Source organism: Lonchura striata, chromosome 1A (genome assembly GCF_050655825.1).
Source record: "Lonchura striata isolate lonStrDom1 chromosome 1A, ASM5065582v1, whole genome shotgun sequence".
Lineage (NCBI taxonomy): Eukaryota > Metazoa > Chordata > Aves > Passeriformes > Estrildidae > Lonchura > Lonchura striata.
In genome coordinates this window covers 62,340,379-62,368,321 of record NC_140741.1, presented here as the reverse complement: position 1 = coordinate 62,368,321, position 27,943 = coordinate 62,340,379, and the positions used below count along the sequence as shown (strand labels likewise).

The 27,943-nt window shown below is 42.5% G+C and overlaps 1 protein-coding gene and 1 long non-coding RNA gene across 3 annotated transcripts in view; one reads left to right on the top strand and one right to left on the bottom strand.

Moving 5' to 3' along the window:
- LOC146763503 (uncharacterized) lies at window positions 1–27,835 on the top strand. Of its 2 annotated transcripts, XR_014952281.1 has the most exons (4): window positions 13–411; window positions 1,015–1,109; window positions 1,583–1,761; window positions 15,308–27,835. It is a non-coding gene; the product is annotated as an uncharacterized LOC146763503 (long non-coding RNA). The 2 variants fall into 2 exon arrangements; XR_014952280.1 differs by having other exon boundaries at window positions 1–411; window positions 1,583–27,835.
- Window positions 4,287–27,943, bottom strand: part of LAMB4 (laminin subunit beta 4) — a 41,543-nt gene continuing 17,886 nt past the window's right edge. Inside the window, exons 17-35 of the mRNA XM_077783139.2 lie at window positions 27,595–27,716; window positions 26,769–26,889; window positions 25,662–25,839; window positions 24,158–24,301; window positions 23,715–23,946; window positions 21,970–22,127; window positions 20,232–20,456; window positions 18,893–19,113; window positions 17,642–17,738; window positions 16,932–17,307; window positions 16,413–16,567; window positions 13,058–13,263; window positions 11,968–12,171; window positions 10,289–10,433; window positions 8,302–8,506; window positions 7,561–7,699; window positions 7,159–7,335; window positions 6,029–6,182; window positions 4,287–4,674 (exon numbers count right to left, since the gene is read on the bottom strand). Of these exons, the coding sequence (XP_077639265.2) occupies window positions 4,535–4,674; window positions 6,029–6,182; window positions 7,159–7,335; window positions 7,561–7,699; window positions 8,302–8,506; window positions 10,289–10,433; window positions 11,968–12,171; window positions 13,058–13,263; window positions 16,413–16,567; window positions 16,932–17,307; window positions 17,642–17,738; window positions 18,893–19,113; window positions 20,232–20,456; window positions 21,970–22,127; window positions 23,715–23,946; window positions 24,158–24,301; window positions 25,662–25,839; window positions 26,769–26,889; window positions 27,595–27,716 (3,399 nt within the window). The 3' untranslated portion in view covers window positions 4,287–4,534. The remainder of the gene's footprint in view (window positions 4,675–6,028; window positions 6,183–7,158; window positions 7,336–7,560; window positions 7,700–8,301; window positions 8,507–10,288; window positions 10,434–11,967; window positions 12,172–13,057; window positions 13,264–16,412; window positions 16,568–16,931; window positions 17,308–17,641; window positions 17,739–18,892; window positions 19,114–20,231; window positions 20,457–21,969; window positions 22,128–23,714; window positions 23,947–24,157; window positions 24,302–25,661; window positions 25,840–26,768; window positions 26,890–27,594; window positions 27,717–27,943) is intronic.

Here is a 27,943-nt window from a genome sequence, read left to right as displayed (position 1 = left end):
GGCGCCCCCCGGCCCTCCTCCTCCCCCTCCTCCTCCTCCGCCCCTCCGCATCCGCGGGGCTGAGCCGAGCCCCTCCCGCCCGGCCCCCCGCCCTGGGGCAGCCGTGCCCTTAGCCGGGGCAGGGAGCGCAGCCGTCGAGGAAAGGCAGCTCGGTCGGGGTGGGAGGCAAGGAGAGGTCCTGTCCCGCTGTAGCCAGGGAGCCCCGAGCGGGGCACCGGGGACTCCAGCCCCCCGGCCCGCAGGCTGTGCCCTTTCCAGCGTCGGGAGCGGGCTCTGGGCAGGGTGCGATAATTGAAGGGGGTGGCAGATGGCGGGGGGGAAATTACCAGTCCGGTGCCCCCCCCTCCCTGCCCCTGTCAGTGGAGAAGCAAAGAAGGAATGGGATTATTGACCTAATCCTGCCTTTTGCCGGTACGTGGATGAAGCCGGGCCCCTGCAAGGAAAGGATGGATGGATGGATGGATGGATGGATGGATGGATGGATGGATGGATGGATGGATGGACGGACAGTGGTGCATACTTGTGTGGTAAGGTCCAAATCCCAGCAAAGAAGCAGGGAGTTGGCAACTGTTACACACAAGGTTTGGTAGCCCCGCTCTGCCTGGTGCTGTGATGCCAGCACATGTGGCTCAGGAGTGCCGTTCCTGGGGATGGTGGCTGCCATACCTGGTCAGTTCTGGCCCAGACAGAGGCCCAGCAAGGCCAGCAAAGCCACTGCCAGGCTGTGTGGCATTCACTGGGAGCACTGGGGCAGCTGCAGGGAATGAATGACTGTGCTGGAGCTGCCCCTCCACCCCAGCCTCTCACATCAGTGCCCTGGCCTCTGCTGGGGAACATGAGGGCTTCATTGGCTGGTAGCAGAGTTTCCTCAGCACCCGGGAAACATGTTTAGTGTTAAATAATGCCTAGGAGTCTGTATGAAGGATGGCTGTGGCTGGGACAAATGTCTGAGTTTATATACCCAGGTTTTGCTTGTGCATGTGTAACACGTGTACTTGTGTAAATCTTTACCAGGTACCAGCGTCCCCCAAGAACACTTTGCCCTCACTATTTGCAGTGCCAGAATGAAAACACACTATGGTCTGTCTGGCCCAGCAAACCCTGCCGAGGTAGGTAAATATGTTCATTCTCATTTTACAGATGGATAAGCAGAAACAGAGAGATACCAAGTGACTTGCCCTAAAGGTTAAACACCAGGTTTGAAACATAACCCAAGACTCTGAATTAAAGAACTTGTGGAGCTGTTTCATTAAAGAGATCCATAAAATTAAATCATTCTAAACTGACAGGGCAGGAATTGTAATATTCTAAACTTCTTCTGCAATGTGGTTTTCTAAATTCACAAAACAAATTCTGTTTCATAGCCCTGTTATATTTTTTAAGTTTCAGTACACCAAACATTTTTGTTCCCCCACTAACAGAAAATGTTTTACTTTGCTGCTGGTAGAGCCTCCTCTGGCCCATGGCAGATGGGCAGCAGCATCACCCCATGTGCAACTGTTTCATTGCCAGTGGACATTTTCTGTTTTTCCCAACTTTGATTGAAGTTTTCTTCTTTTGTTTTTTTTTTTTGTTTTCATAGCCTTGTAGAAGTCCTATCCTCCCCTATAGGCTCCTTTGTGCCTTGGCATAGAAAGCATGAAAACACACTTTGTTCCAGCCTGGGGGTGACCCTGCCATGCGACATCAGGGATTGAGTTGGAGCTTCAGCCACAGCCTGGGGTTGCCACCATCACCCCTAACCGTGGTATTTTTTCAGAGGTAAGGGAAACCACCACACTCAGTGTGTGAGTAATTAGGAACAGGGGACTTGTGTCCCTCCCTCTCTGCAGTGCTCATGACAAACAGTGAGTGGGAGTATTTTAATTTGATTCTTCAAATGATAAAAATTCAGTTTCGTGTTGTGCCCTCTCCTTGTGGTTGGTGAACCACCTTTGCTGCCCTGGAGTGTCCATTTTTGTGCATGGTTGGAAGTCTCAAAAAACAAAATTTCAGAATTTGACCCCAGTGGGACCCACTTGATCACCCATGTTCTTAAAACACTGCAGTGGTCGAATGCCTGGTAGACAGAGCTGATGATATGATTTTGATTAAATATATCTTTGATTATATGTCAGTTTGGTTGTGTTGCTTGCATTTTGATTAATGCCATTAAAGTAAAAATGCTCTACAGCAGGAAATTTATTTCAGTTATTTTTCAAGAAACAGTTTTCTGAAGCCACTTCTGCCCTCAAGGAGAAGGTCCAGGGGGAACTACAAATAGGTATTTTTTTATCTAGAGACAGCATTTTCCCCACAAATTAACTTTGAAAAAATACTTTGAAAGTTTTTGTGTCATGTCCAGTGGGAAATGCTGCACAGTTGTAAACTTCTGAAGCTGTCACAAAATGGATTTGGAATTCTGTGGCCGCTTTCTTTGTGTGTCTGAGCATGCTTGGAGGCAGGGAGCGGAGGTTAGACTTTGTGCTGAATTTCTTCTTCCTGCTTCCGCTTTCCTTTCAGTGATTTCTGTTTCCCCCCATGGATACATCTCCTCTCCAGGCCTGTTTGACTGCCTTGTGTTTACAGATTTCTTATCAATGCAGCTTGTGGAAAGTCATACAGCAATTCTCATAGTCAACAGTGGATTTTAGGAGGAAGTTCTTTTTCAACTTTTTGCTTGTGAATTCAGATTTTTAAAGCTTATTTTCATACAAACAAAATAATTTTGGTTTATATGCAATTGGGAATTTCTGTCAAAGAGCTTCAGATTGCCTCTTCCAGCTGCAGTACAGCAGAGTTGCATTGAAGCCTGCAGGAAATCCTTCATTACCTAGAGACCTGCATGTGAGCAGCTTGCTATGTGCTCGGAGTAAAATAGAGATGTTTGATTTCATTATGCCAGAGTCAGCCTAAATACAATCATCTGATTACAGCCTAGTAACTTAGAAAGAAGCCTCACACCCCACTTTTTCTGAAGTGCTAAAATTCAGAAGCTAACCCACAAATTCCATGCATTCCTCCGTTCAGGTGGCTGTGTTGGATTATATCAAAATTATAATTTGATTCCATTATTTTCACAATAGAATGTGTTACAGTGTAATGCATGTTGCTCATTGCCCTGGAGCACAGCTGGTTTGAATTAGAGTATCTCTGAAATCTCATCTGCCAGCAATTCCCACCCAAGCCCCCAGCACATACCAATGCTACTAAAGCTCTTGTAAACATAGGGTGATAACTATGCAATGTTTATCTCCGTTGGATCGATAAGGATTGTTTCACGGGTGTTGCTGGCATGGGTAAGTGTTAAGAGCCCTGTGTTCCCGCAGGGCATTCCTGAGTTTTACAGATGTGGTCTGGGCTGCATCCAAGCTCTGAAGCAGCACCGTGCTATGAAGTCCCTCGCTGTGGGACAGTCCGGCCAGGAATTACACGACTGCTTTTGACTGAGGAAGACCCATAATTAGTCTGCTCTGCGACCTGCAGGAGTTTGTATACTAAGGGTGGGAGTTTGAAACTGAGGCATAGCTCACTTCAGTCAAACTCTGGCATGTCTATATCAGTTGCATAAACACAGATTCCTTCTTTATTAATATATTAAAAATTAATTACAGCCTAAAATTTAGGCCAATTCATGTGTTCCTGATGGCTAAAAGAAATTGCTGAGTGAGCCCTGACTTCTGTGAAGTGCTGCATTGTGGGAGAAGAGCTGGAGAAACTGTTTTTCAACATTTCTAGCCCTTTAGGCTCGCAGCTTAAACCGAAGAGCTGGAGTTATTCTCCAGTTGCTGGTTACATTAATGAAAACTGTGAACCCCTTATAAACGTAAGAAAAACGGGCACTGCAGGAGCGCCGTAGCCGGAGAAAAGATGTTGAAGTTGCTCTCGGCGTTCAGCATCTGAGCACTGCCATCCAGCGGGCACCGGGGAAGCGGCTCTGCCGCCCGGCGCTGCAGCAGCTGCTGCCGCCGCATTTCCCGGGAGCACGGCGGGACCCTCGCACGGTCAGGGCTCCTGGCGAGACAGCCCTGCTCTGCCTCAGTGCAGAGATGCGGCTGGAGCAGGGACAGTGCCTGGGTGTGCTGCTGGCTGTGCTGCTGGCTGCTGGAGCCTGCAGGGCTGCATCTGCATCGCCCCAGCTGCGTCCGTGCAGTCCCTTGCAGGGCCATGGCACAGCCACGGTTTTTAGGGGTTGGCAGAAGACACCATGTGTTGGGAGTCTGTCTTTACAGAGACAGCTACCAGCAGCTCTCTGAGCAATCCTCCTTTTGCATTTCCAACCCTCCCAGCACAAGAAGCTTTGCACAGGAGTATATTGTACAGCTCCCTCAAAGACTACACCTGATTACTAAATCAGATGGTTTATTACAAAGAATTTCCTATTTCCATATAAACTCAACTGGGCAAAAGAAGAAAAAGAGAAAAAGATAAAATTGTATTATTCACTAGGCCACTTCAGATATATTTCCAGAGGAGAGTGGCCTGTGCCAGGATTCTCAGGATGTGGTAATCATGGTGATTTCAGCTTCCTTTTACCTGATGGTCTGTTCAGACCCTAACTCTTGCATGTTGCATACTTGCTTTCCTGCTCCATAATTTCATTTTTAATGGCTATCACTTGTTCCTCTAGTTGTCTCAGTTGATCTGCCTTATCTTGTTTGGTTTGATTCAGTTCCTGAAGCTTCTTCTCCAAATCTGGAAGAGCAGAGACATGCAATGATGTTCACATTTGTTGTGTAAGTGAAATCCAGGGATTAGCAGCATTTTTTTCCCATGAACTTTAGAGGCAATAAGCCCATTTTAAATGGGGAATGTTACATATGCAACTGGAGGGAAAAGTCTGGCTTCTGGATAGCAAGAGGAGCATGACAACCTTGAAGAAATTAATATCTCAGCATGTGCTTTTGCCCATCAGCTAGGATGGGACAGGACATGGAGCTCTTAAAGGATGTGGTTTAAGTGGAAACTTGGAGGAACAGTGTGTCCCCTGATGTGTGTAAAGCCTAGACAACTTGGATGTGATGGGCTTAGGTTTCCCTCACTTGTGTAACTGTTTTCTGATGGTTCCCATGAAGCTACACCAATGTAAACATATTGGTGTTGAGTTAAACCCACAGGATTCACTGCCTATTTCTAATACCCTTATTGTCCAGGGATTTGGAGTGACTTGGAGCATCTTAACACCTTTCCTCAAGGTAGGTGCTCAGAATATTTATTTGGATCCTGTCCTGAAGAGTTTTTTCCTGGGATAGAGTTTCTGCTTCAGTTTTGCTGATGTGACATGGTATTTTCTGATACTGAGCCTGGGAGGGCCCTTGGCCTAAGGGTTCCCAGTGGGAATGCTCAGACCTTAACTACAAGGAGAATTGGGTTTCCTGTATGCAGAGACATGAGGTGTGCTCTTCCTTTTTGGTAACTCTCTGAGCCTGTGTGCACAGCGGTGCCAGTACAGCCACAGCAGCCAGGGTCTCCAGTGCCCGTGACCCCTCTGCTGGACAGGCACGGCCCCACAGATTCAGGGCAGGCCAGCTTCGGTCTCCACAAGCTGGTAGTTGTAGCTGGTTTGTCCTGCCATTGCTCAGAGACAATGCCTGAAGGGGAACAAGTGTGGACCGATGGAAAACAGCTGCCCTAGAGCTCTGTCACACACGGCCTCCCCTGGGTGATGTGGGGAAGGACAGAGCGTAGGGGAAGGATCGTAGGTCCAAGTGCCCAAAGCAAAGGCACAATTCAGGGCCTCCAGCCAAGTCTGCAGGCAGGTGTTACACAGGTTTTGCACTTGCCCTGTTTTTAAACGGAAGAAAATCTCTGCAAGTCCCTGTGTGGACAGTTCTTAACCTTTGCTTACAGCAGTGGATTTAAATCAGAAAAAGTACATAAGCCAAATCAATTCAGTTACTTTTAGAATTAGTAGCTTCAGGCAGCGTTTTTCACCAGGTAAATTGTTTTAAACCTAATTTTGGATGAACTTAGTGTGTTAGTGTCTGTGGGCAAGGTCTTCAGCTATGACTACACAGTTCTTACCACTCTGTGGAAGTGAGAACTTCACCTGTTATTCTTTTTATCTTCTTTTCAGTTTCTTCAGCCAGTTTTTCTGCTTCTTCTTTCAACTGCTTCACTTTTTCTCGTGTTACTTTTGGAGGTCCTTGGGATTTTAGCTTTTCTTGAAGAATGGTGTACTTTCTTTTAACATCAGTAAATTCCTGTAACAAAATGCCATTACTTTTAAAGAGCATTTCATAATTAATCTGGTGTACAGAAGGAAGTTTTAATACTTTTTTTAACATCCTCTTTGAACCAAAGTTTGTTTCTCATTCTCTTAAATATTAAAAAATACATCCTTAATTTGTAGACATTGAAAAATATTTTGCAAAACATGATAGACATCAATTAAAACAAACTGCCAGTGGAGTAATCTAAAGGAGAAGGAGGGGCAAGGAAATAAAGAAAATATTTAAGTTTATGGTGGTTTTTCTTCTGTTGATAGGGCTTTTCTGTAAATTTCATTTTACCATGAGGCTTAATTCAAATTTCATGAATTATCTGTAGCAGCATTGGGTTTTTTACATTTTCAATTGCAGAAACATTCACTGGCTAATCTGTTCCCTGCTGATCTAGGTTGCTGTTGAGGCTGCAGTTTAGCTTTTGCCTATGGTTCTTGTAACTTGGAAGTATGGCCATGTTCCAAGCTTGTGCTGAGGGTACTTGGTTCTTGCCATTTTAGCAAATTTCTGGCTGCAGTTTCAAAAAACTGAACTACTGGAAAGCACTGAACCAATCAAAAACCCCAAGTAACTCCCACAGCAATTTTCTCTGAAGGAGAACAACACAGGATGAATTGTCGGGGTGCTTCCATCACTCAGATATTTTAATATCTGGTTTTGTGATTTGTTCTGTTGTGTTTATTAGTGCCCATGGTGACTACAAGTCTTATACACAGTGCAAGAAAAGAATGTCATGAAGTAGCCAGAGAAATGTGTATGTTTTCTGTCATTCAAGCAAACAGAAGTGTATGCCAGAAACCTTAAAATAAAACACAAATTCTTCTTAACAGTGGCATTTTACACTGCATGGCATGAGGAAAATACTAAGTTTTGATGACAGCAATGCTTCTGAAGCAAAAATACTATTAAACATGGAGGAAGTTTTTTTCCCTTAACACATGACAGAAGGGCTTACATTATCAGTTTTCTGGGCTTGCTTGTGAGCTGCTTCTGCCTCTGCTCTTGCCTTTGTAGCTTGATTCTTGTTCATCAGCGTTTTTGCCTGCCATGTGGCACTTTCATCTTCCATCTCAGTCTGTTTAACTGCCAAGTCATTTAGTTTATCGTTTGTCTTGTTCACTTGGTTCTCAGCCTAAAACAGAGCAATTGAAGGCTGTGATTTCTTATGCAACATCCATCCAGCTTGTGGCACGTGGTAATGAGGGACTGGCCATGGATTAAGAGACACTTAAGCAGTATGGAATTGGTGTCATATCTGTGCCACATTCTGGTTTTGTTTATCTTAAGGAAACTTCAGAATGAAGTATCTCTTTCTAATAAATCTAACAAATAAATTAAAATATTTGCAGCAAGATACCTGAGAGATTTGTGTTCTAATGCCTTGTATCTCTTCATTTAACTTTATGATGGTGTTTTTGGAGTGTCCTTGGGACTTCACAATATTTTTTAGTTTATTATTAATTTCATCCACTGGTAGAAGAGCTTTAGCTGCTTTGCTAAAATGGAAAAAAGGAAGTGTATGTAGTATCGTGGTGTGGTAAGCAAAGCAAGAACAAGTTTCAGGAATGGCATACAGGAATGTTTCCTCAAGTCCAACAACAACCATTAAAAATGTGCTAAATTGGTAAAGCAAAACCTCAGAAAAGGACTTTGTGGGGGGGCACCTGAGTTGCTGTACTCAGGGTGAGGTGGATGCTGCTGGCTGCCTGGTGGTGCACAGCTAGTAGGGAAGACTCATGGGTGAACATGTTTTTTTCTCTTGTTGGGTCTTTCTCACCCTTATTCAAACCACCTAGTGAGCCAGATGTAATGCTCTACCAGGTCCAAGGTGGAACTAACTGGCTGCTTTGGCCTCTCTGATTTGGCAGGCAGAGAAACCAAGAGCTGTCAGGAGCTGCTTCCTTTCAGCATGTTGGCTCCTGCAGCCAAGTGGTAATGGCTCCTTCCTGCTGGAGAGACCCTGTGGAAAAGGCAAGGTGAAATCTCCATCTGAACTCCCCTTCCAGTGTTACTGGGATACTGCCAGGGGTATGGAGCAGTCCTACTGTGCACAGTGTCACCCCAGCTGGAGCTGGCAGTATGAAAATACTCTACTTACTCAGCTTCTTGTGCCTCCACCAGCAGTGTCTGAGCATCCTCCCTTTTTGTGTTTCTCTTATTATCTAGTTTGTACTTCTCACAGTGGTTCAAAATGCTTTGGAGTTTGCCAAACATGCCTGTGAGCTCTTGTGGAGTCAGGGGAAGGTTTATTTGCAGAACATAATTTGCCACCTTCTCAATGTCTTCTGGAGGTGCACTCTCATCTGCAACAGAAATGGAGCTGAGAGTATCCTGAAGTAGCTCCTTCCTCCCAGTAAATGGTCATTATGGCTGCCTACCCTTTGAGTTATGTGGGAGAATAAAACTGACAGGCACAGCAAGGGGGTAAGAGAATTATCTCCAACATTTTGTAATTTAATATTATGCTTCCAGATACTGCTGTTAGTGTTGTCAGAACTGGCTGAAATGAGGATTTGAACCCACTTTGAACTGAGTTATTAAAATTCTGATGTAGGACAGAGCCCGTGGAGGGCTTTAAATCAGTGCCCAGCACAGCTAGATGTGTCAGAGCCCATTTCTCCCTTGGCCCACAGATCAAAGAGGTGCTGGTGAGGCTGGGGTGTGAATGGAGATTTCCAAGCTGGCCAGTGGGTGTAATCCCTTCCCTGAAGTTGCCACAATATTGAGAAAGTGGTTCCTTTGCTAGTTAATGAGAAAGGCTAAGCTGCAGAAGGAACTTGGGTCAGACTTGCATAGAATGGGAATTTACAATAGAAAAAAACCCCATGTTTTGACAATTCCCATTACAAATGAGCCTGTCCTAGCTCTTTGCTAAGAGGCAGAGGCACACACAGAGTAGTCAAGCCTTGAGAAGTCACATCATCAGTTTTGTCTTCTGCTCACTTACATTTTTAGACAAGACCTTGTATGATAAAGCACTTGAGATATATTAAATGGGTTGTGTTAATCTCCATAATAAGTCAGCAAGAATTAAATATAAGACATTGTGTGCAAACAGTAGTGTATTTCTAAGACCTATTTTCTGTAGAAATATATTCATCCAGAATCACCATTCAAATCAATGTTGAGTACAGCATAGTTAATATAACTGCATGCTTCTCAGCTGTTCGTGTTCTTAAACTTCAATTAACCAAACAAAGATTTGGAAAAAATTTTTTATAATTGTTAATAAACACTGTGTATCTACTAAGAAACATAAAGAAGAGGGAAAGATGGAATTATCAGTGGCTATCGATAAAAAATCTGAGACTCATAAGAAATTAAATGAACCTAAATCTTCCAATTCAATAAAATAATGCAAATTTTTCTGAACAAAATAAGTCCTCTGTCTTCTACCCTTGCTCCCATTTGGACATAGAGGTATGAATTACTATAATCCACAGAAATTCATGAGATTAAAGAAGATCCTGCCACATTTGAACCCTTTCGTGTACATCTAGTAAAAAAATTTTGGATCTGTTTCCTACAGCATTTTCCTGCAATCCCAAGAGTGGAAAGTTTTTAGAGTATATACGGTTGTTTTGTTATTTTTTTTATGAGAGCTGTGAAGTTCTACCAGAATCCTTTGATTCCTTGTGTTTCAGTTTTATGGAGACGATGGAGTGGGATGTGTCCTAATTCCCACGCTCCCTACCAGGAGCCTCTATTTATGGGCCTGGAAGAAGGGGGTGGAATAACAATTTGAGGATGCATTGGACATTCCTGGCCATTATATATTGTATGAAATTATTTTAGTAGTCCTTTACTCAGATAAACTAGGAACAGAGAGAGTTACTTGAAATTAAACACAGTAATAAAAGATGATAATCGGAATGTCACAGATATATTGTAAAATTGATACAAAGTACTATCACCTGGGAGAAAGAAGCACTAGAAAAAAGGGATTGAAATAATTTGCACAGCTCAGGATGTAGATGAGAAATTTCATGCATACACAGCTAGATCATCTTCTGGCTGTCCATTAGGCTGTATTACACTGGAATATATTTATGAAAAACTAGTCAAAAAGAACATTGCATATTTACCTAACAAGAAGTTTTTCACTTTTTGGATGAACTCCTTAGTGGTCTCTCCATCAGCTTCAATTTGATTCATAGCTGTCACCAGTTGTCCATTAAATCGTGAGCCTTTCAGTTTGCTGTCTTCTGCCATTTTTCTAATGCTTTTAACCTGGAAATATTATTAGAAACAGCAGTGCCATTTTCTGGAGGTTATCTGTCACTGCTTGGCAAGTTGGGCTCTGACACAAAAGTAATTTTGATCCAAGCCTCATCTGGAATCACTTGATGTGGCTTTGAAAAGTAGTAGGAGACCTCTTTGGGGAACTCCAGAAGCTGCTACATCCTGGTCTTCATCTGGCCTCAGAAAAAGCCTAAATCAAGCATTTTATTTTCTCTCTGCAACCACTGCTAAACCACAGCCCCCTTCTGTTTCTAAAAAAAAAGAGTACTGACAGTTATTGTAATACTGTAGCTTGTCAGGGATCAGATTCAGATCTGATTAGAGAAAATATAATTTCATTTGTCATTTCATATTGGACTTGCTGTTAAAAAAAACAGTTAAAGAGGACACAAGTAAGGTAGAGTTCAAGGCTTGTCTTTAAAAGTTACATTTTACCACTGAATTAGTATTCTTGATAATTTAAATGAGAACTTTAGATTAATTACTAAATTCCAACAGTATTTTACTTTGGTAAGGGCTTTGCCTTCAAGAATGGCCCAGGTACATCTGTGGTCTACTGAGGGAAGGGATTTGGTCTTTTCCAATGCAACGAGAAAAATGCTGATGTTTTTATTTCTGAAATGTCTCCAAATAGTTCACTGATATTATCACGGAGGTGCCTGAGGCTTGCGCGCACCAGAGGCGATGTCCCGGCAGCCCGGCTGGCGCTCCCGGCTCGGGGGACGCCTTCGGCTGCCGCCTCTCCGCGTCCTGGGGCCCCAGTTGCACATTTCCCAGCCGGCTGGCCGGGATGCAGCGCCGAGTGCATTTTAAGAAGAGGAAATGGATGCCCAGGCATCCTGCAGGGACAGGACAAAGCCACAGCTGAATGTAATTTCTGCTGGAACTTGTGCTTTGCCTATAACTGTAACAGGCATCATATCTGACTGTTAATAAGAGCAATCTCCTCACTGGTGCTTTGGGATTTGTCTTTTGTTCCCTTGGCATGTGTTGCATTGGCCACACTTCGCTTGAATTATTTTTCACTGCTACTGTGCAGTATAGTCAACTAATTGATGCCCTCCTGAACATTACTGGGGGCTGAAAAGCTTCATCTTGAAATTATTTTAAAAAGTAATTTATTGGCAAACACAAGAGTAGTATAAAGTTGTATAAATAGAGCTTAACGCCATGCACAGCAGTAATCCCATTGCAATAAGCATGTCAGGCTACTGACAAATGGTGCCTTTTGAATCTTTCCCAGTAAAAAATTAGACAATTCTAGCCTGAAACATAGACACAGGGCACCATGACTTTTGAAGTCTTAGCAGCTGTGAGGAAGAAGATCTAGATAAAGACAATCTCTTGGCGGGGCTGGAACCTGGTACTGAATCATGATAGGTCTATGATGCTGGGACAGAGTCCATTACTATGTCACTGCTCTTTGTCCAAAGAGCAGGTGAGTTTTTGTAGATTTGTGACCTCCCAAATCTCTCATCCTCCATCCATTTCACTGAACAAATGTAGGTTTGATATACAGCACCTGATTCCCAGGTTCCTGTAGCTGAGTAGTCAAGTTATTTAGCAACACAGCAGTCTCCTCAGCTTTCCTGAAGGCCTCAGAGGAGAAAGGAAGAGCTCCAGTGCAGTCTGGGCCACCACACTTCCTTAGTCCATGACTGTCCTGGCACAAAGCTCCCCCACAGGCTGCTGTGACACATGGCTGGTCTCCTGGAACACCACAGATCTGCAATAGGGAAGATGCTTATGTCAGGACTCCTCTGAGGGCCTGAGACACACTCCTGAGGGAAGGAAGATGTTTGACATCATCTGAACATTGAATATAGGATAGGATATTTGTAAAGCAACTGGTATTTGTAAAGATGGGTATCACTGCCAGTTACAGGTCCCTCTCCCCTAGTTTGAAGGATGCAACAGCAGCCCATAGCTCTGAGCATCCTCACAGGAGCCATTTGTTAGGCTCCATGTGTTGCACTAAGACCCTTGCTTCACTCTTCTTCAGCAAAAGGGCTGAAAACATTCCCTAGCTATATCCAGCCCATGGGTCAATGGCTTCTTCTAAAGGATCCAGGTAACCTCTAACAGAACAAGGTGCCATCTCTAGTCCTCCATGTATTTTGACACAGATATGGAATCTGTAGTTTTACGTGGATGATTTCTTTCAGATCTGTCATGAATTGGCACTGTCAGGTATTTACTGCTGCCCTGCAGAAGAATAGAAATCACCTTCCTTCCCAGAGGTAACACAAAGGATATGTCCCCATCCACTCCAGGATAAAGTCACTCTGGTTAGTTTAACTTACTCATGGAGGTTTGCCTTCATCTTCCTGAAATTACTTTGATGACCTCTTGAGACTAGAGAGTGCTTAAACAGTTCCTTGTGCTGGGAGCAATGGCTTCCAGAGGGTTGGAAATAACTACAGCTGAGAAGTGTAGTTGTTTTTGATCTGATTGGCTGTGGCAAGGAAGTGCCATTTTCCAATGCATGCATGTAAAATGCTTAAAAATGCATGTAAGCACTCTTTTAATATGAAACTTACTAACAATATCAAAAAAGGGATTTTTTGGTTTTGGGGGTTATTTAGCTTTCGTTCAAAATCCACAGCACCTACCTTTTCATTTAAGTTTTGGATGTCAGGGCTTTTGATCATTCTGAGCTGTTGTAGCACCATGCTTGTGTTTAAGACTTGATGGTCGAACATAGCGAGTGTGTCGCTCCTGGTGTACTCTGAGTGTCTTACAATAGGGGTTGTCCCCCTGGTCATCTGTTCTGCCAGCAGTGATACTTCAGAGTGTTTCCTAATGTTGCTGATGGCCTCTGTACCAACAGAAATAGGGTTGAGTACCAACTGCATTTGGTTGCATTCAGTTTGTGCATTTACTTAAATTCTGGACAATTGCTGAGTGACAGGTGATTCACTGGGTTTGATTTGGGAAGCAGGGAGGAGCAGGAACTGTCTTTTCCTCAGCCAAGCTTTTTAATCCCTTACTTATCCAGTTTCCAAATAGAAATAGTTATCAATGCTCATAAAACCCGCTAAACTAGATGAAAATATGGTGGGTCCTATGTCATCCACAGGATGCCAAGGTGTTGAGAAGGCAACAGAATAGACAGAAGTATGAAGGACATCCCATTATTGACACTTACTGCTACTGATCTGCATTCATCTGTAGCTCAGCCATTGCTGCCATTGTTGATTGGATAAAAGCTCCTGATATTTATTATGTTTTAGGCAGGAAAACTCTTTCTGCTAGTGTTCATGAAATGATCTGCTGCCTGATTGTGAGTCAGGAAAGCAACTGTCCTTTCTGTTCAGCATAGCACCCAAGAGTTAAGTGGCCTGCTGGAGTGAGACCAAAATTTAAATTACAAATGGGACTATATGAGGGCTTTTTTGTCTCTGGAAAATCCAATTTCAGGACTGATGAATTAAAAAAAAAGCACTTCTGTGATAGGCTATTAGGCCAGGCTAAAAATGCTTTCCAGCAAGAGTCATGTTTGGTTAGTGAAAGCTTTTCCTTAAGTAGGCTCAAAAGGGTTGGAGAATATTACATTTTTTGCAGATTAATAGCCTGAGAAAAGGATTCAGGCTCTTTGCAACACACATAATTTAAAGCTGTTACTGCTGCTGTCGAGGTTTCCCAGATCTCTGGAGAGCCAAGATTTGTGCCCACATTCCTAGGCAGAAATATGTCCAGAGCCAGAATTGATGTGTTAGCAGTGAAAAAGCATTAGAGGTGTCTGATTAACACCTCTCTTTGTTCCAGATAACTGACTCAGTTACTAGCTGAAGTCAAAGACAAGACACTCAAGTCCTGTGTGCTTTGATTCAGGCTCTAAAGTCCCTGACTGTGCTTTGATTGAAGCTGAACAATGTTTAGTTATCATGTGGAATCAGGGCTATTTATTTATCTTGTAATTCTTGGAAACAATATACAGTTTAAAGTCAGCTCTTAATACAAAATACCTTGCAAGAGACTGCTATAACTCCTCATCTAAGCCAGAGACTTTTTCTGTGCAACAATTCCATTGCAGGAATATTTCACAGTGGTTCAGCTCTCCATTAAGTGGCCTAAATGCATTTTCCATATTTGGTTTTTGATGCAGCTGTAGAGAGTCCAAGTTCCTTTATATTAAACACAGTGTCTTAGCACAGGCTTGATTTACAACCTAGGAAGCTTTTCTCACTGCATTACTGCATCTCAGTGGCTGCAAAGCCAGGGGCCAGTGCTGGAAAGCCATCATTTAATGAGATCTCATAGACTGCAAACATTCTTTTAAGAGCACTTGCATCTTGGCTTTTTCCAGTGGTTTTAATTTATCATTAGATATTGATGTTTCCAGGTCATCTAGCTGAATGTATGCTTGGCAGGAAGACTCCAACTCTTGATCCTCTGCACAGAGATATAGGCAGGAGCTCATTCTCTGTGTGTGCCTAGGGCACAAGTGCCAGATGTGCCCCAGATGGTGTATCTACCCCAGCAAAAAGGAGAGGAAAAAGCAGACAGAGCCATATATAGGATATGCTGCTGGTCTGAAATGGACTGAGAAGCCAGTCTCTCCCTGGGTATCAGAAAAGCTGTTTATCTTGAGGGAAATGTTACTTTTGTGCTATTATATGCTTGGTAGCAGAACCAATGAATATTTGTGGCCTTGATAGGAAATTAATCTTAAATTCAAGGTCTTCCCCTCCCCACACTCCCATGTGCTTTTTATAGGGCTGTTTATCTGTCTCCAGAGGCCAAAAGATGAAGTGGGTTTGGAATGTGACCAGAGAGCACCATGGATGCTTCAACTTTGTGTCCACTGACCTTCCTGGGATTTATTGTTTCTTTGCCTTTTTGCCTTTCTGTCTGTGCAGGCTCAGTGGAATTGAGAAGTGGAGCCTGGGAGAGCTGTGCTGGCTGCTTGCAGAGGGACCTGAGCCAAGGAACTGCCCCAGGGGGCTGCCAAGTACAACAGGGCACAGGAACCCTAAATCTTAGTTAATCCCTCTTTTCCCCTCTCCCATTTGCCCCACTTTGCATTTTGTTGACTTTTCCTTCTTTTTTTTTTTTTCCTTTGGTTAAAAAAAAACCAAAAAAAAACCCCAAAAAACCACAACAACTTGTCTGGGCCAAGTTTCTCTTGCCTGAATGAAACAGAGGAACTGTAAGTGGGAGAGCATTGCTTGTAGCTTGTGTTTTTTGTGGTGAGCACCCTATCTTCTGGGGGTTCATATTTTGGTAGCCATAGCTTTGGAGAAGAGTCTGCTGACCATCTCCTGCCATTGTGGATGATGTAGCTTCTGTTCAAGATCCCTGCCTGATACATCCCCATTTTTCTCCAGAAACCAGTGTAGGACATCATCACTACAGCTATTAGCAGCTGATGGAGACTATACTTAGCTCAAGCACAGGTGATGTAATTCTTTCAAAAATGCCAAGGAACTCAGTTCTGCTTTCACATTTTTTGATGATGGAGAGCTACTTCTGTCCCACATAAAGTCAAGTATTTTCCCATAGGAACCCTAAGAAGCTGCACTATGACAGTATGCTTTAATTAAATAAACTGTTCCTGTACAAGAGATTCTTTAAGCAAAAAGAGATTCTATGAGCAAACATAGAGATTCTATGAGCAGAAGGAGTCAAACACAGTGGGGAAATCCTTTGCTGTTCTACTGCATGTGAGTCTGTACTGTGAAACTGGGTTTCTTTTACATCCTTATGTAAGCATTTGGATTTATGAGACTTCTGACTGATGTGACCCTGGCACATGCATCTGAAATTTGGGATGCTAGAAATCACAGCATTTTAAGATAAAAGGGAATTTGGAAAGTCAGTAGAAAATGTTAATGTCAACATTTTTGTGCTACCATAGCAAGCTAAAATCTAGGGATCTTTGAAATATTGTATGGTTCAATGATGAGAAAGCATTCCAGTATTTCAGGGAAAATGTCAACCCATTTTAATTCATTGCTGACTTACCTTTGAAGTTCAAGTACTGAAAACTTTGATGCAGATGTATTTTTTGTTGTAGAAGTTCAAACACTAGGTTGGCTTCTTCTACAATATCTTCTATGCTCTTGTTAAGGTCAGGAAACTCAAAGGGCAAACGGGGAGCCATCTGTGCAACTTTTTGTCTGAAAGGGATAAGATAATTATGCAGAAGTCAGACTAGATTGTTCTTAAACTAGAACTGAGTTACACAACATTTTAGAGGGCAAGAGATACATTTATAAATAAGCAAAACCATTTTATTATATGGCTTATTTAGAAAACCCTTAGTATGAAGTGGAAAATTCCAGCATTTAAGTATATGTCTGTATGGGTTAGGCATATATTAAGGATTATTTTGTTCATAGATGTATTGAAAACAGTGGCTTAGTAGATCAGTGTCTGTGTGCTGATCAGAAATGGGACTTGATATGTAGGGATGGCTGGTGGAGTCTGGGGGAAGATAGTTTCTCAGCTAAGGGACTTTTGCAGGAGCAACCTAACCCTTACTGAAGGTAGCCCTGAAAATCCCTGATGACTGAAAAGGCCTCCAGTGAAAGGACAGGATGTCTCAAAACGCGTTCAGTTTCAGAAATGGCATCTTCAAAGGCTTTGAAGCGCATGTCACAGCTGGGCATTCGTCCTCCTTTATCTTCCAGCTTTGCTGCAAACCTCATTAACCCCTGCACACTCCGAGCAAGAGCAGCAATTTCAGTGTCCCACTGATCAAAACAAAGATGACACTGAGTGCAGGAGGGAAAGTCCTTCTGAAAGCCGCGGCTGCACTGGTCGCAGAGCCGGCCGGTGACACCAGCACGGCAGTTACATGCGCCGGTGGCTTTGTCACACGTGGGCTGCCGGGTCCCCTCCAGGTTACACTCACATGCTGCAAGAAAGGAACAGCAGGTTACATCCAGTTGTTCCTTTTCTGTGGGATTAATGCATGAAAAAGGCGCATTTCAAGATCATAAAAGCAAACCAGTGTTTGAGTTAGAGCAAGGTGGACTGCACAGTAGTGGCTCTTCTTCATCTCTGACTTCCATCTTAACCATTGAAATAAAAATATAGATAAATAATATGAACACTTGTCCATCTCATACACACAAACATATGAAAGGCTGTTTCTCTACATGTATGCCCTGTCTCCCCTGTGAATATAAAAGGTAAACAATTATGTTGAGGCAGTTCCTAATCCAGTTGTCCCACATAATAATACTCACAAACACAATGCATCTGGGGATTGCCGAAGTAGTTTTCCTCACATTCATTACAGAATCTTCCACTGTAGCCTGGCTTACATGGACACTGGCCTGTAAGCTGTAAAGACAGATAGGGTTAAATAACTTCCAGCAGAGCCTAGGGCTGGATATACATTATTTCAGCTCTACAAGAGCTGCAGCAGCACTGCTTGCCCACAGCCTTTGAATACCATGGTTTGCACAGTATTGGCCCAGCTTTCCTATCTTCCTCCTGAAGGTCCTGAAAACAAAATGCACTCTGAGAAATGGCTTTACTTTACTAATGTCAGAGATTTTGTATGATCCAGTCTACTGATGCTATTTGCATCCTCTGGCAATGATCTGAGAGGATTCTTTTCCTTTGCAAAACAGTATTATTTTTTTATTTTTTGTTATATCTAAGAACTCATTTTAACATTCAACTTAAATGACACAACATATCAATTGTAATTGAAAACCTTGAGGGTATATTATGCACATTGCCCTAGAATAAATATTTTGTAATTCAGCTATTAAATTTATCTCCAGGAAATTACAACTTTGATAACCACTAGTAGTTCTTTGAAGTCAAGAACTAAATTTGCTATAAAAAATAATAAATCTACTGAATAAACTGGAACAAACAGAGAGCATATTGAAAGAAAAATGTGCAAACACATCAGGAAGATTTTAGGATAAGCTCCTGGTGCTCTGAAGTCAATGGCAAAATTACTGTTGACTCCATGGAACCACAATTTCACCTCTCTATTCTGAAATGCTGTTTAATTTTTTCTACATTCTAGCCCTAAAATGTGCACAGGAATTAAAGATGAGAAAAGGTACTCTAGTAGTATAGATAGATGAGGCTTTATTAATGTAATGGCCACAGCTGCTACTTTATGAAAATAAACACTTAAAAAATACTCATCAGAGTATCAGGGTCCAAGTTTGGATTTCCTTCTTCCCTATATGCATTTTAAGAGGCAGCATTTTCCTGTGGCATCTTTTTATAATGTATTTCTTAGATCCACTTGACAAAGAAACAACCCGCAAAGAGAAATTGCTGACCAAACTGCAAAGCCACATTATCAGAACAATACTTTTAATTGATAATGACTCACAGTGTGATTGCACCAACTACAAGCTTCCAAAGAATTTTTTGTTTGCAGGGAATATGACAAAAAGAAATCTTCATTTATAAGAGGGTCCCCACTTTGCCATGTCAAAATACCTGGAAAACAGTAATTTTCTTACTTGGTTGCACTGGTTGCTTTGGGAGTTTTTTGGATCACAGTCACAGGTCTGACATCCTTTTCCACTAGCCAGGTCCCAGTAGCCAGAGGCACACTGGTCACACGTGGCACCCAGCACATTGGGCAGGCAAGGACAAGCTCCTGTGGCTGGGTCACACAGGCAGGCTGCGTCCCCCCCTGGGCACATGGCAGAGCGAACCCCTGCCAGATTGCACGTGCAGACTGGAAAAAGAAGGACAATTACTACTGCAGACAGTAATACAAACAGCTGATGGACAATCAGAGTTAGATATAAAGCCCACACTGGAGGTTTACTTTTAGTAACCTTTTAGTGACCTTGAACATACACATCTCATACACATTGCCAGTCTTTCTGTAATAACTTATATATGGCTTTGAGAAAACTTACTGTGAATATACAACACTTTTAATACAGGCACAGAAAATGAAGGCTCAGTGAATTTTGAATCTTATTAGAATGCAATGTTAAGTATGTTGGGTAAGTTGATTTACAGTAGGCATTATCCAGTGTGGGAATCCTTAGTAAGCCAAGTAAGATAAGAAGCCTTCCTTGTGAGGAGCCAAAAGTTCTTGCTTAACAATTTCTAACAGACATCTTCCAAGAATGAATGAGGGATGGGCTTGGACTGTATTTTAGAGATTCACAAAAAAATAGTTTCTTAACTATACTTATAGTTATCTTGGCCATAAAAATTAAATCATCAATCAGGCACATCTGTGAAAATGAGTTTAGAGAAAAATTGGGAAGAAGCTTGTGCCTTGCTTTTCCTTACACTCCTACTCTCCTGTTCAAAGTGCTGAGTTACTGACGTGTCCTCATGGAATCTATTAAATTGCCTGAATGCTCTCACTCCAGCCATTTAATGAAAACAACTGGTAAGGCAGGAAGTTCAGCAAGAGATCATCTGGTTAGCTGAGCTCTAACTGAGCTTAGCTGACGTCAGCCAGCAGCATGGATAAACAATTATCACTGATTCCTTTACTTTTGATTCCTTCCTGAATAAGCTGAATGTACATTTATTTTTCTAACAGAGAGTACTGCTTTCATTTCACAAATGCGTATTTCCTAGGAATGATATTCATTATGAGATTTAGCAAGACTTGGATGACAAAGAATTTCATAGATGCCATGTTAAGTTATTTGTATCATTGAAATATTTATATATAGTAAATAGAGAAATATATTTGTGATTCTTATATTTTGCTCTATTTATCTACTTTAGTTTTGTCCTCGCTCCAAGGTCTAGCCTTTCCTTGTAGCCTACTTAAAAAAAAAAATGTTATTGGTAGTAAAGCACAGTTGCAGTGCTGTTACTTACTTTGACAGCTTTGATTGAGGGCTGAGCCAAAATAACCTGGTTTGCAGAACTGGCAGTTTGCTCCATGGGTGTTGTGTAAACACTTGGTGCATTCCCCAGTGACCCTGTTACAGGACTCTGGGTCTGTCAAATTAATGTTGTTATTACAGGGACATGGTGCACAGTCAAGCCCAGGGCTGCTGAGGTTTTTGTAGAACCCACTAGGACATTTGTCACACTGTTTGCCTGTCAGAGAAAGGTAAGAATATTGATGGCTGTTAGGAATTCAAGTGAAACATGTAATTTCTAGTAAAATTATTAAAAGATTCAGACTGTCTGTTCAAATGCATATTTCAATGGAAAATATTCACCTGAGACCATTGCCCTTTAATTCTCTGAACAGTTTAAATTATATCTTCCCCACTGAAATCTGATCAAAAGACACCCTCCTTATCCCAAGTTGTTTATACCAAGGAAGTCCTTTCAGTAAGAGCAATTAAGTGCCCTATCATACATACAACACTCCAAACACCTTTTTGCATCAAAGTCCATTCAATGGCAGTAGTCAGGGTTAGACATATTTGCAGGGTTTTCCTTGGCCCTTCAGTCCAACAGCAGCATTGGAGCGTAAGGGGGTACCCAGGAGTTCTGATGAACTCTGATGCTCTGTCCTTGCTTGCTGGCATTACAACTAGTACTGCATTTCATCTCAATACCTGCCCTGATTTGAGTGCTACCTCTGCGTCTCAGAAACCATTCTGGGCAGACTGGTGTTCTGAAACCACATCCACTGGTTCATCCTCAGCCAAGGACTTTCTCCCTTCACTGTGCTCCTCAGGACCCAGAGCCTTTCTCAATCTCTGACAAAGTGAGACCACTGCTACAAAGGTGAGCAAGAGTCTTGCTGGAAAGGAGCAGGAGCCATAAAATCCAAAACTGAGGAGTGCAGTGATTTGTGAGGACAGAAGTCCCCTGAGTGAACACCAACATGAGTAATTTTGACCCTACTGCAATTACTCAAGCAAAACTATTCTTGACTTATAAAGGAACCTTGCCTAAGTAAAGATGACAGCATTGGTTTAATTTTCAGCAGTGATTCCCATTAAGTTTTACTTCCATCAGACGAGCTCTTTCTAATGCCCAAGGAAAGGGAAATATCTTCAGCTTTCCCTTCAGGAATTCAACCTAAGTCAACAAGAACTTAGGAAATGAGGAATCAGTTTGTTGCAAAAAGATCTGCATTTTAGACAGCTGAGAGTAGAAACCCATTTACTAAAGTGACCATTTGAACCATGAAGCAGTCACTTTAAGGCTTAATGTCAAAGAGTTTCCTCTATATGGAGAAAGACTTTCTCTGATTAGGAAATCTTATCAGCTCTTTTTGCTGCCCTAATCATTCCCATTTGGGCTTGCAATGGGTAACAAGGAACTGCAGTTCTCCCTGCCTCTCCCCACCAGATTAATGTAATGCCTCGGGAAAGGAGGAGATTTCCAGAGAGTGACATCAGAATAATTAATTACTTCACTGTATCTGCATAGGTGAATCCTTTTTTAAAACACTAACTACACAATTCCCATTCTTCCTAGTCAGAACTTAGGCACATCATTTCAGTAAATTTCAATAGTAACTCTTCTTAGATGTTTTATTAGTATTATCTCATTGCTATTTCTGAACACATGACAGGTGGAGGATGATAATTTTTTTTTCTCTTATATTAATTTAAGTAGTATCAAAACCAGTCCTCATTTTGCTTCATACCTGAATATCCCTCGAGACAATTACAGACAAGCTGTGTGGATTGGGAGTCCTGGTAACAGGAATGTGCAAAATACCTATTGCTTGTAGGTGGCCCTGGGCACATGCATGGGTGGCAGGGTTCTCCATCCAGAGGGTTTCCATAATAGCCATCCATGCACCTGCCAAAGCAGTCAACACAAAGCAGGACAAATTGTCAAGTGCTTCATGCAGGTGAATCAATTTACATGTATATATTGAAATTAGTATTCCAGATCATTGTAATGCTATCTCTATCAATTGGTAGAGATATATCAAACTTCAAACATGTTCTAAAATGGAAAATCAGAGCTGTATTCTCAAAATCTGAAGCAAAAAGAATAATACATATGTTTTCCTTTCAAGAAATGTTTGTGAAGACTTTCACCTACTCTGGAACAATTTTAATCTGATCAATTATGATATGGCATATCACATGTACTATGCATAGGCAGCTAAAAGTTGCCATATAAAAATTCTGTATATTTACCTATCAGCACATATATTAATCTATCTCCATCTAGACACACACACAGCAGTAAAAAGTGCTGGCACAGAAAAAAAAGCAATGATTCCTTAAGAGTACTCAGAGAATACTGCATATTTTAGATGCAACATAGGTATTGAGCCATGGTCTGCTTGACACGTTCTGCAAACTTGGGGTAATGGCTCTTTCAAGGTGCTGGTGTCTGTGCTGTTACCCGAACTGGTGTGGGTTTTCGGGGCTCCCTGGGGGCTCAATCACCCTGCACACCCCTGCTGCCTCCACATCCCAGCCTCCCACAGTCCTGCAGCTGTAGCAACAGCAACACAGAGGCCTCTGGAGCATCCTCAGTCTTTGATCTGTTTTACTATGACACATGGGAGCGCAGCTCTCCATATATATACAGGCAAGGCTAAAAAACTTGGCTATCTGATTATCCTCCCCCTGGGGTCTGGAGATCCTGCAAAGCCATAGGGCAAAAAGTGCTTCAGTCTCCCATTTTTAATCTGTTTGCCATCTACAAGTAGAACAACCAAAGACTGTATTGTCTAAAAGCACTGAGGAGAAGCTCAACAGGTTTCATGAGGAAAACCTCTTAAAAATTAATGACAAAGTACAGTTCAGCCAAAACCAAACTAAAAAAATCTTAATTTTGATGTCCATGTTGAACTGTGATACTGCTGCCAGTGTACAAAATAAAAAAGAGGAGCAGTGCTCTGAATGGAGCTGGAAGGTGTGGGAAAACTAATTTGCTGGTGACACAGAACTGATATGACCAGCAAAGAGGGCACATTTACTTAAAATCCTTGAAGATAATTACAGCTATTAAAATGAATATTCAACACAATATTCACCTCTTGGCTAGCCTCATGCTGAATTTTAAATTTGAAAGCTGGCAATTTGGAACCTGGCAGGAGTAATTTTATCCCACAGTGCTTTGTGTGTGTCTCCAAGTACATGGTGCCATGGCATCCATGTCTCAAACGCCTTCTTGCAGGTAGCCCGCTGCAATGCTGGGTGCATGCCCTGCCTGCTGTCCACCCACAGGCATTGCATGCATGTTCCCACATGCAATAGGTAATAGTAATGAAACAGGAACCTGACATTCAGCAGCCAGGCCCAGTTTCATGTTGACATGTCAATGACCTGTTAAGGTCATTGATGCATTTGTAGGCCCCCAGCTGCACAGGTATTTTGGAGACCAGCAGTGTCTGGTGGAGCTCTGCAGCACTGCCCACGAACTGACCTCTCACAGCGGCTCCCAGCAGTAAACCCGCGGCAGTTGAGGCACTCTCCGGTCAGAGGGTCGCACAGCTCCGCGTGGCCATTGCAAGGGCAGGGACGGCAGTGGGGAAACCCAAAGTACCCAGCCAGGCAGCGGCTGCAGCGCTGGCCACCCACCTCCCGGCGGCAGGAGCACTGCCCCGTCACCTGGTCACACAGCGTGCTCAGCGAGCCTTGTGGGTGGCACTCGCACGCTGGAAAACACCAAAAGGAAAGCTGTGTCCTTAAAGCACTCCTGCCAACCCATCTCATCCCTCACGCTGCTCAAAGGCAGCAGGGATGGAAAATTTGTTTCTCATGGGAACATTGTTTATATTGCTTGACACATAACCTGGGATTCAAAGCCCTAAAAAATTGGGGTATTGCTAGTGGTACTGGTAGTGGTGCTGGCTGCAAGGCACTCACCGTAGCAGCCGTGGAAGCCAAAGCCATAGCTGCCTGCAGAGCAGGTGTCACAGCAGCGTCCCACGACGTTGGCTTTGCAATGACACTGGCCCCCCAGTTTACTACAGCTGGCATTCAGCGACCCCTGGGGATTGCACTTGCATGCTGGGAAGGGGAAAGAAAATCAAAACAAGTTTGTTTGTCAACGAATTCTACTACTCTCATCAGCTTCAGGTTTCACATTTTAAAATAGGCAGGAAAGAGCTTGATTATTCTTCTCAGGGATTTGCTAACCTGACAATGGCCATAATTTAGATCATTTGATGGTGTAGCATCAATGGTGATGGTATACCAGGCACCAGCACAAGTCTTGGTGTTGCAGTTGCCACATTCAAGGCACTGCCTTCAGCACACATTTGGGGTAGGACAGAAAGGGTGTGGCAAAGTGTAGATCCAAATAAAGACATCCTGAAGTCTAGAAAGATTTGCTATAAATCTGCATCTAGTTGAAACACTGGTCATAACCTGTAATCTGTATTTAGTCTGCATCTGTGTACTGTTTGTTTCCTTCTGCACACCTTGGACTAACTTGTTGAGTGAAGATGCTCTGCTAACCCACAGAGGATGTTTGTCCAAGGTGCTCTGGAAAGCACTAGAAAACCAAAGTGCATCATACTTCATTAGGAGAATCTTATCACTTTAGGAATCAGGCCAATGGGGAGTTAGCACAGCCCAAGCCTAAATGAGGGGTTCACTGGTTGCACACTGTGACCTCATCACCTGATATTAGAGTGAGGCATCAATCCTTCTAAAAATTGCCCAATCCAAGCAGATGCTATCACTTTGGAGGTATTGCTGCTAGGCTCCCTGAAAGAAGCTGGCCACTGAAGTTACCCAGAAAGGCCCCTCCTGTTACTGGAAGTGCAGAGAAGTTCCATTTGTCTGGGTCAAATCTTTGGGAAATTCCCTGAGCTATTGAGCCCAGCTAATGGTGGGTCCAGGAGGCTGCCTAGGAATTTCAAGCCCCACTTGCCACTGCCTTCTTGCTGGAATATCATCGAGGTTTTCTTGGTGAATCTCTTCCAGTACACTAACTTATGTACCATCATGTCTGGAATCTTACCAAGGCATTCAACTAGCCTACAGCATCTAGAGAGAGGGCTTAGAAACTTATCTGTCATTTAATAGCATCCAGAAAAGAAGGAAAATTACTCCCTTGGCCATATGGTAAAAGCATCTGATTCAAATGCTTTTCAGAAGACACAAAATCACTGCCATGGTCCCTCTCATGGCACTCCATGAAGCCCATCATGAGTGAAGAACTCTGAGATTCATGCCACCAAGAGATATTTGCAGTACACGCAGGGTTCAGTGGTATATACCCTGCACATCCATGGATATCACATGCTGGCCATCTTCACTTCTACATCACTGCAGGCTGAGAGCTCTACAGTCAACATATCCTACAAACTCAAGGGAAAACCAGGAACCACCCAGAAGAGCTGCCTGAGCAGCTGGTCCTTACCGACGGCGCCGTTGTGAATTCGGGCTGACAAGCTCACTATGAGCCGTGCGCACGCTTCGGGCAGGACGTGAGGCCCAACTTCGGATGCAATTTCAATACAGTGATACTTCTGGTACTCATCTAGATCCTTTTCACTGCATAAGTTCTCCACAGAGCCAATTCTGGGAATAAGTCCAAGCTTTGTCGTTAAGAGAGAAAAGAAAATATTTTTGCTTAGATATATTGAAAACCAGAATTTACCACATTCTCTTAATGTGCTTTCCATTGCAACGACAGAGGCCTGGGTTTCCAGATCTGCAGTTGTGCCATTCTGTCATCTATATTCACATTCATTCTGAAGGTCTAAACATTCCATGAGTTGTTCAAATAAGAGAAACTGTGTTTAAAAAATAAAATTAAAATAAGGCCTCTGATACACACTCAGAACTGGTCTTGCTGTGTTAGTGACTCCAAAAGCAGTGTCTGGCCAAAATTTTTACTTTTATTACTGTGATAAAGAAAAATCACTGCCGTGATACCACTGAAGATTCTATATCCAAGTATAGCCAGCCCTTGCTAGGTCCAGTTCTACAGGAATAATTAGAGAGATAGACCTAAAAATAATTTTCTCAAAAGAAGGACCAAAACTAACACCCAGTTCCTAACTTAATGGAAACTTGGGAAATATCTGGACCTGATTCTCAGGAAGTACATTATTAATTTTACTTTTCCAATATAATAATTAAAAATATCCACGATCCCAACAAATTAGAGATATTTTAAAAAACCTAAGTGATGAGGAGCTGTACAAATTTATATTCATAGCTGCAGCATCTTATCAGTACATATATATTTATATGGACTGTGTTCATAATCAAGGACCAACAGATAGACATACATGCAACATATGCGACAAGTATGACTTGCATTGCTCCATGAAATTGTAATCAGATACAAATCTGCCTTTCCATACAAAAATATGCAAACAATGCCAGTGGAGAAAAACAGAAGCTGAATTTCTTTTAAAACATGTTATACATTATTTAAAATATTTCCAATAAGTCTGTAAAAAAAAATCATCACTGTGTATAAATACAACCTCAAGGGACTTGTGACAGAACTACTCACTGAGTCAATCAAGATGAATGATTTTGCATTTTTGTCAGAGGCAGAGAGGTGAGAAAAATACACATCCACAAAATATTCTGTTCCTGGCTCCAGACAGACTGGAGTTTGCAGAATTGCAATCCTGTTTAGCAGAAATGAAGCACAGGTATAGCCAGAATTAAGCACAAGACAAGTTTACTGGATGTTGTGAGCTCTCCCTTCCCTCTGTGCCTGCAAACTGATGCCTGCAGCCTGGAACAAGCCATGCTGCTGTAAGAAACACACCCAGCCCCATGCTTTCAGACTTTGGGAAAGCTGCAGGACTTCCTCCAGATGATTCACTAAGTGCAATTTAATTCTGGGGAGATTAAGCTGAAAATGGCAGGTTTTTAATACTTCTAGCAAGGGGGTATGCAACTCACTGTTCATATTCATCCTTTCCTGTCCCTGTTTGATCAAGACATTGGTCACATCCTCTTAGCTTCTCTCTATTCCCTACACAGGTCCAATCTGAAAAGCTGGTTTTGAAAATAGACTAGGACAGTGAATTTACGACCATATTTCCTTTCTAAACTGAAGCAGCAGAAGTTGAATCTTCACCAGAGCAGCCAATCTCAGCTGGATCTCAGGCTGCTCTCCTGGATTTGGCAAACCTTTGCCAGATTAAGGACTGGGGCATCAGACTCTTCCTTCGACCCTATGTAGTATTGTGGTGTGCCAGCAACAGAAAAAGCCACACATGTGTTTCTGATATTCCCACTATCCCACACATTTGTTGCTCTGCATTGCTTCAGTAAATGATTTGTACACAGAAGATCTACAGCCAAAAAGACAGCAACAGTCAGACCTCTTTGTAGCTGGGAGAGGCAACTCATGTGGTTCATGTGAAAGGACCTTGTTTTTGCAGTGTTGACCTGACAATATACCAGCAGGCTGGATGGCAACACTTGCAAGCCAGTCTTCCAAGAACTATAAACAAAAGACAAAAATTATAGCTATATTTTGTATCTGAAAAACCTGCTTTCTCTTTGCAAGCGTTAATGAAAGCCATGTAAATCACTGCACACTGCAGTGACAAGACAGACTTTTTCTTCTTTACAGCACTGAAAACCAATGTTATTTGTGAATGTGAAAAATTCATTGTATTTGCAACAGCTAATGAAAAGCAGAGACGGAAATGGGACCTTAGCTGATTC